General features: G+C 47.8%; 1 protein-coding gene across 3 annotated transcripts in view; it reads left to right on the top strand.

Annotated features, from left to right (window-relative positions):
- Positions 1-8,877, top strand: part of HIF3A (hypoxia inducible factor 3 alpha subunit) — a 36,570-nt gene that overhangs the window by 21,891 nt on the left and 5,802 nt on the right. For all 3 annotated transcript variants that reach the window (XM_008066930.2, XM_008066931.2, XM_021717041.1), the window contains 2 exons: positions 4,799-5,070; positions 6,515-6,632. In XM_008066930.2, coding sequence (XP_008065121.1) covers positions 4,799-5,070; positions 6,515-6,632 — 390 coding nt within the window. The remainder of the gene's footprint in view (positions 1-4,798; positions 5,071-6,514; positions 6,633-8,877) is intronic.

Genomic DNA, 8,877 nt, shown 5'->3' with positions numbered 1-8,877 from the left:
CGGCCACTGAACTCCAGTCTGGGCGACAGAGTGAGACTCCAACTCAAAAAAAAAAAAAAGGATGATATTTAGATTGCCGATTTATTGAGTGGATAAGTAAGATGACAGTGGCATTATGTATTGGTTACCTATCGCTGTGTAATAAATAACCTAAAAATTTAGCACCTTAAGGCAGCTAACATTTATGATGTCACACAGTTACTGAGTATCAGGATTCTGGGAGAAGCTTAACTGTAGTTTTTGCTCAAGGTCTCTCACGAGGTTGAAGTCAAGCTCTCAGTCATTTCTACAGTCAGCTTGGGCTAGGGGATCTTCTTCTAAGCTCACAGTCATGAGGTTGTTGGCAGACCTCAGTCCCTAACTGGCTTTAGCTGGAGGCCACGTGAACTTCTTCATAGACTTTCAAAGGGTCCTCACAACATTGCAGTTGACTTCCCCCAAGGCAAGCAGTACAACAAAGAGAGACAGACAGGGAGGCAGAGAGACAGAAGCCTGAGACAGAAGTCACACCCTTTCATAGTCGAATCTCAGAAGTGACAGACCAACACTAGTACAATGTGGGTGGCAACAACATAAAAATGTGAACGCTAAAAGGCAGGGATCATTGGGAATTTCCAATGACTCATGTCTTTCCCTCATGCAAAATACACTCATGCCCCTCCCAAGACCCCCAAAGTCTCTTCCTGTGACAGCATCAAAGTCCAGAATCTCATTGTGTAAATCTGACCTGGATGCCAGTGAAGCTTCTCGAGTACAGTGCCTCTTTTTTTTGAGTTGGGGTCTCACTCTATTGTCCAGGCTGGAGTACAGTGGCATGATCACAGATCGCTGCAGCCTCAATCTCTGGGGCTCAAGCAATCCTCCTGCCTCAACCTCCCAAGTAGCTGGGACTACAGGCACGCACCACCATGCCCACCTAATTTATTTATTTATTTTTTTGAGTAGGAGTCTCACTCTGTTGCCCAGGCTGGAGTGCAACGGAATGCTCCCAACCACTGCAACCTCAACCTGCTGGGCTCAAGAAATTGCAGACTTGAGCTACTGCACCCAGCCCACAAAGGATTTGTTTTTTGGGGTTTTTTTTGAGTTGGAGTCTCACTCTGCACTGGAGTGCAGTGGCACGCTCCCGGCCACTGCAGCCTCAACCTGCTAGTCTCTGGCAATCCTTCCGCCTCAGCCTTCTAAGTAGCTGGAACAACAGGCGCACGCTATCACGCCTGGCTTTTTTTTTTTTTTTTTTTTTTTTTGATGTATTGTAGTGATGAGGTCTCACCAAGTTGTCCAGGTGGGTCTCGAACCCGCGGGCTCAGGCAATCCACTTACTTCAGCCTCCCAAAGCGCGGGATTACAGGCTGAGCCACCGAGCCCAGCTCACAAAGGCTTTTTAAAAAAAAAAAATTTAATTTGTTTTTTGTAGAGACAGAATCTTGCTACGTTGCCCAGGCAGGTCTCAAACTCCTGGCCTCAAGGGATCCTCCCACCTGGGATAACAGGCATGAGCCACCATGCCTGGCCAACCCACAAAGTTTTAAAAAGAGAATGATATGATCAGAAACATTGCCAGGTTGGACTGAAAGGGCCGGAGATAGTATTTTAAAAAAGAGACCTTGGGACCACCAATGTTCTTTAAGAAAGAAGCAGGTTGAGAAAACTACTCAACTGCAAATATGTGTTATCTTTTATGAAAAAGGAAGAATGACTCAGCACAAAGGGCCAAAAGCCCAGAGGGCAGTGCAAAAAGCCATGGAAACTGGTGAGTAGCAGGAATGAGTCCCACAAGGAACTTCCTTATTTGCCCAGTTGAGTTTCAAAACTACTATGGACCAGGAACACATGTGTGTTCCCTCTTTCTTCCTTTTTTGAATAGGAGTGTCTCTGTCAGTTATTCTATGCCTGTCCCACCACTGTGTTTTGGGCACCTGGGTGGTAGATAACTTATCTTTTTCGTTCACAGACAAACAATCAAGAGGAACTATAATCAAATGGGTGTAGTGGCTCACACCTTCAGTCCCAGCACTTTGGGAAGCTGAGGCAGGAGGATTGCTTGAGCCCACGAGTTTAAGAGCAGCCTAGGCAACATAACGAGACCTTGTCTCTACAAAAAGTGAAAAAATTTGCCAGGCACAGTGGCTCACACCTGTAACCCCAGCACTTTGGAGACGGAGGCGAGAGGATTGCCTGAGTCCAGTGGTTCAAGAACCACCTGGGCCACTTGATGAGACCTCGTCTCTACAATAAATCAAAAAAATTAGCCAGGCATGGTGGTACGTGTCTGTGGTTCCAGCTACTTGGAAGGCTGAGGCAGAAGGCTCGCCTGAGCCCGGCAGGTCAAGGCTGCATTGTCCATGAGCATGCCACTGTACTGTACTCCAGCCTGGGCAACAAGAGTAAGACTCCAGCTTTAAAAAAAAAAAAGCAAGCCTTTGTGAATCTTATATGAACTTTTTGGAGTTCACTCCATTAGACAAAAGCCACACTCACAAATTGCTTCGAGATAAGCCCTTCTCCACCTTGGCTTCTGCTGAGATGGCAAGTGACAGTGCCCTTAAGTTTAATAGAAGCCCTGTTGTTTGTCTGAGATCTATGAGGCATACCTTTACACTCTTTAAAGTGTCTTTTGTCTTACTGAAGGATAGTTTGAGGCACCCTCTTTTATCTTTCTGAAGTCTTAACAAAGACTTTTACAGTTCCACTTGAGCTTCACCTTTAACGCATGCTTTCTTGTGACTGTCCTTCTTTGCTCAGAAACCATTTTTTAATTTTAGCCTCATTTGGAGAGTTCCTACAGTCAGCCAAACTCAAGATCAATGGCACAATTCTCCAGCATGCCCAGTCTGTCCAAGTCTGCAAGTTTGGGGGCCCCCAGGGCCACCTTCACCTTCAGACCAGCTGCCTACCAATTAGGAGATTCCCACAGACTCCCTTGGGTTTGATAATTCACTAGAAGTATTCATGGAACCCAGGAAAGCTTTATACTCGGTACTGGGTTTTTTTTATTGTTGTTTTTTTGTTTTGTTTTGGGGGTTTTTTGTTTTTTGGTTTGGTTTTTTTTTTTGGTTTTTGGAAAGCAGGATTTATTGAGAGAACAGAAAAGCTCCCATAGTAGGAGGGAACCGGAGAGGGTTGTCCTTTTTTTGTTTTGTTTTGTTTTGAGTTGGAGTCTCATTCTGTCACCAGGCTGGAGTGTGGTGGCATGCTCATGGCCACCATAGCCTTGACCTGTTGGGCCCAGGGGATCCTTCCGTCTCAGCCTTCAAAGTAGCTGGAACTATACGTACGTGCCACCATGCCTGGCTAACTTTTTAAAAATGTATTCACTGTAGAAACAAGGTCTCGCCAAGTTGTCCAGGCTGGTTTAGAACCCTGGGCTCAGGCAATCCTCTCACCTCCACCTCCCAAAGTGCTGGGATTACAGGTATAAGCCACCAAACCCGGCAGGACTGTGATTTTTATTATAGCAAAAGAATATAAATTAGAACTAGCCAAAGGAAGATATGGTAGGGTGGAATCTGGGATTGAGAGGGTCCCAAATGGAGAGCTTGCATGTCCTCAGGTACATGTTGTCCTCTCAGCATTGACATGCTCCAACTCAGGAAGCTCATACGAGCTTCAGTGTCCAGACTTTTTATTGAGGTTTCATTTTTTGTGGTTTCATAGGCATGATGAATTGAGTTACTGCCCATATAATAGAATTCAGTCTCCAGTGCCACCCCCATCTTCCCTGGAGATTAGGTTGATTTCACGTGGCCCAAAGCCCTGACTCTCTAATCACATGGTTGGTCTTTCTGGCATGGCTAGCCTCATCCTGAGTTATCCCATTCGCATAAACTATCTGGGAACTCACCATGAGTGACCTTGCCACTGGAAACTCTCAGGTGTGGTCCAAAGTTCCCACAGTGAACCGCAAAGACACTGCTATCACTTGGGAAATTCCAAGGGATGAGAGGTGACCTCCTAGGAGCTGGGACAGAGGCCAGACTTCTCTTTGGGCAAAGTTAATTCTTCACTACACAGAGAGGTTGAGAATCTTCAAAACCTTTAGGTCACAGTTCCGTTCTCTTTGTGTTTCACACATCTACCTTTAGAAGAAATTTCCCTTCTCTCTCTCCCCTTGCCTTTTACTATAAGTAGGAAGAAGAGATCAGGCTGCCCCTACAACACTCTGGCTGGAAATCTTAGCTGGATCACTCAGTTTATTCCTTTTTATTTTCTACCATTACGCAACGATAATCCCCTTTCCTCCATTTCAATTAAAATATTTCTCACTTCCCCCTAAGCTCTCACTGGTAGCCTCCTCAAAATTCAGATTTTTGGCCAGTAAATAGTTTGTCTGGCTGGGCACAGTGGCTTATGTCTGTAATCCCAGCACTTAGGAAGGTGGAGGTGAGAGAATTGCCTGATCCCAGGGGTCTGAGACCAGCCTGGGCAACTTGGCGAGAACTGTCTCTACAATAAATAAAAAATTAACCAGCTGTGGTGGCACATGCCTATAGTTCCAACTATTTGGAAGGCTGAGGCAGAAGGATCACCTGAGCCCAAGCAGGTCGAGGCTACAGTGGCCGTGAGGGCCTGGGCAACAGAGTGAGACTCCGACTCAAAAAAAAAAAAAATTTGAGGCAATTTAAGATTTCGCTAACACACTTTTCAGAGAGTCCCTATACCCATTTTACAGATGAGAAAACTGAAGCTCAGAGTCTTGGCCTCACGCACACAGCTCAGAAGTGGTGGTGCTGGGACGCCAGCCCAGGTTCACCTGCATCCAAGGCTCACGCTCTCAACTCCCTCCTGCCCTCCGCAGGACGTCGATGCCCTGGATCTGGAGATGCTGGCCCCCTACATCTCCATGGATGATGACTTCCAGCTCAACTCCAGCGAGCAGCTACCCAGGGCCTACCACAGACCTCTGGGGGCCGTCCCCCGGCCCCGTGCTCGGAGCTTCCACGGCCTGCCACCCCCCACCCCTGAGCCCTCCCTACTGCCCCGCTGGGGGAGTGACCCCCGGCTGAGCTGCTCCAGCCCTTCCAGAGGGAACCCCTCAGCATCCTCCACCATGGCTGGGGCTCGGAAGAGGTGAGCCACAGTGAAGGGGGGATGTCAAGAGAGTACCACTCCCATCTTGCCCTGCCTCCTGCTTCAACCTCTCTCCTCACTATTCCTCTCACCCTGATCTCACTCAGCCAATCCCTCCATGTCCCCAGCACCTGCTAAGTGTGTTCCAACCTCTATGGTCTCTATGTTTTTGTCTAGACTGTGCCTTCTTTTTTTTTTTTTTATTTTTGAGTCAGAGACCCACTCTGTTGCCTAGGCTGGACTATAATGGCATGTTCATGGCCACTGAAGTCTCGACCTGCTGGGCTCAGGTGATCCTTCTACCTCAGTGTTCCAAGTAGCTGGAACCACAGGAATGCACCACCATGCCGGACAAATTTTTCTTGATTTACTATAGAGACAAGGTCTCACCAAGTTGCCCAGGCTGGTCTTGAACCCCTGGGCTCAGGCAATCCTCTCACCTCAGCCTCCCAAAATGCTGGGATTACAGGCATGAGCCACCGTGCCCAACCAGCTGTGTCTTCTTCTAGAGTACCTTTCTCTGCTTGCATTGTTGGTCCAAATCCCACCTGTCAACAGGGCTTTCTCTTTTGGACCATATTTCTATCTGGCCTAGTGACCATTTTTGTCATAGTTAAGAAGACATTGCCACAGTGTCAGTGAAACTGTCTAAATCTTAGTTCCCTAACACCTTCAAGAATCTGTTAAAGCTATGGACTCTTTTCCAAAGAGTCCATACACACATACACACACACAATTTCACATATAATTTCAGAGGGTCTGTGCCCCCCATTCCAAAGACATTAGAACACTAATATTCAAGTTTTTGCCCTCCAAGTTGCAGGTATATGCCCACTTAATACTTAGAGTGGTCTCTGTATGATCCTTATAAAGCTGTTATGGATACAACTTGATATCTCCCAAGGCTCCCAGCTTGGGGCTGGGTATACAGTGGGTGCCCAATAAAGACTTACTTAATGGGGGGGAGAGAATTATTAATGAATAGAGTAGGTAGGTTGATGGATGGACAGCTAGATGGTTGGATGAAGCAATGGATGGAAGGAGGGCAAGCAGGTGGATAGACGGTGAATGAATGGAAGGATAGATGGGTGGAGGTTGAATGGGTAGTGGGTGGGTGATGGAGCATCAGATGGATGAATGGGAAGATGGATGAGTGAATGAGCGCATAGGTGGGTAGGGAGGGTGAGTGGATGGATGGGTGGATAGATAGGTAAATGAATGGAAGGTTAGATGGATGGAAGGCTGTATGGGTGGGTGGTGGATCACTGGATAGACAAATGGGAAGGTGGATCGGTGGATGGATGGCTCAGTGGGCCTATGAGGGTGTAAAGGAATAACAGGTGCTTGGGGGAGTGAATGACTGACTGCTTATCGCCTGCTTACACTGGTGTCCATGCCTGCCCAGATTTGCTGTGTCCTGAGATTCTTGCCTGTTTTCCTCCAGGGCCCTGGCCCAGAGCTCAGAGGGCGAGGACGAGGGAGTGGAACTGCTGGGGGTGAGACCCCCCAAACGGTCCGCCAACCCAGAACCCGAAAGCTTTCTGCTGTTTCCCCTCAGTCTGGTAGGTTGGGGAATTAATAGGATGCTCTGACCCTCAGAACTCAGCAGGGTCAGATATCCTATTTTATAGATAGGAAACCAGAGAGGGGCAGGGGCCAAAGCTGGGAACTTGACCTCCTAGTTTCGCTAATGGGTATGAAAGAGCTTTGCAAATACTTGTCAGTTGACAGTTAAGTGCTAAGAAGGAAAATTAAGCAAGGTAAGGGGAGAAATGGTAGGTGATTAGTGTCTGTGGGAATCTTCTCTCTCCCATGGGACTCCCTCCCCAAACTAGAATGGGTCTTGGATTCTTAGTGCAGCATTAAGAGTACAGGCACTAGAATCAGACTGACCTGGGCTCATCCCAAGTCTACCACCTACTAACTGTGAGACCTTGAGCAGGTGACATCACCACTCTGAGCCTCAGTTTCCTCATCCAGAAAGTGGGAATAGTTATATCTCACAGGAGTGCCATGAGGATTAGATGAAATAAGGCCTGACGCTTAGCTGTCACTCAGTGAGCTATCCACAAATAGTGCACAAACACAGACCAGACAAAAGCAGACTCCTCCCAGTGTTTCTTCCTCCCATTTCACTCCTTCTGTTCATTCTGCACAAAAGTGAACAGAACACCCTTTCCAAAAGCCAGCCTAGACTCTGCCACTTGCACAAGGCCTCCCTCTAGGATCTTCCATGTCTCCCTAGTACCCCCAGCAGTGCCCTGACTTCTTACTCTTCAAAGGGTTGTTTGAACATGAGGGATGTGGTTGATAATATCAACAGCTTACATTTATGGAGTGTCTACCGTGTACCAGATGCTGACTGCACTAAGTGCCTTGCGTGATTAGCTTATTTAAGCCCCATCGTTACTCTTAAGACATTATTGCTATTATCATACACTTTTACACAGGAGAAGTTAAGCCACTGTATCTGTCAGAGTCTGGGCAGGAAATGCAGCACACTCAGATGGAGGTGTTAACAAAGGTGTGGACAGGGTACAGAGAAATTTATAAGGTCTGGTACAGCATCCTGGAGCTGGCAACGTGGGAAGACTGCAGTAGCCCTGGCCTGAAGGCACAGGATGGTGGTGGTCACAGAGTCCTGGAGCAAGTGGGGCCCACCTGATAAGAGCTAAAACCTTCCATGGAGGGACATGGCCAACTCACAGCGACCCAGTGGGGAAGCAGCTAGGAGAATAAATCTCCCACCTCTTCTTCCACATGCTGGTATCTCCCAGGAGCTAAACCCAGCAGGACCACGTGCAGAAATGTTGCCCAGTATTACAGTCCATGTGCCCGGGGCAGCTTCTGGGGTATAGAAGAAGCGCAGGGAGACCAAGGCTCTAGAAGCACCCAGGAGGATGTCTGGGACAGTGATTTGCCCACAGTCATACCACAGACAGGTGGCCTCTGGGGCCCAACAACCCTTAAGCAAGGTGCCGTCCTGTCTTCTTGGATAATTTTTTACTTTTTAAAAAATTTCTAAACTTTTTTTTTAATTGGAGTCTCACTCCGTCACCCAGGCCAGAGTGCAGTGGCACACTCATGGCTACCCTAGCACCGACCTGCTGGACTCCAGCGATCCTTCACCTCAGCCTTCAAGTAACTGGAACTACAGGCACACTCTACCATGCCCAGCTAATTTTTTTATTTATTGTAGAGATAAGGTCTCACCATGTTGCCCAGGCTGGTCTCGATCCCAAGGACTCGGCAATCCACTCGCCACGGCCTCCCAAAGTGCTGGGATTACAAGCTTGAGCCACCACAGCTGGCCCTAAACATTTTTAAAATTTTATTATTTGAGTTGAAGTCTCACTGTCACCCAGGTTGGATGGAGTGCAGTGGCACACTCATGGCTGCCACAGCCTCAACCTGCTGGGCTCAGGCAATCCTTCTACCTCAGCCTCCCGAGTAGCTGAAAACACAGACACGTGCCACCATGCCTAGCTAATTTTTTGATTTATTGTAGAGACGAGGTCTCATCATGTTGCCCAAGCTGGTCTCGAACCCCTGAGCTCAGGCAATCCTCTCACTTCTGCCTCCCAAAGTGCTGGCCAAAGTGCTGGGATTACAGGCATGAGCTACCACACCCGGTAAAATTGTATTAGTTTTTTAGAGACAGGGTTTTGTCCTGACACCCAGGCTGAAGTAAAGTGGTGCAATCATAACTCACTGAAATCTCGACCTTCTGAGTTCAAGCAATCCTACCACCTCAGCCTCTCAAGTAGCTGGGAGTACAGGCGCCACTGCACCTGGCTATTTTTTTTT

The sequence above is a fragment of the Carlito syrichta genome, unplaced genomic scaffold (genome assembly GCF_000164805.1).
Source record: "Carlito syrichta isolate Samal-C Ts95f unplaced genomic scaffold, Tarsius_syrichta-2.0.1 Scaffold309196, whole genome shotgun sequence".
Lineage (NCBI taxonomy): Eukaryota > Metazoa > Chordata > Mammalia > Primates > Tarsiidae > Carlito > Carlito syrichta.
The sequence above is the reverse complement of the archived record's forward strand: the minus strand, read 5'-3'. Positions and strand labels throughout refer to the sequence as shown.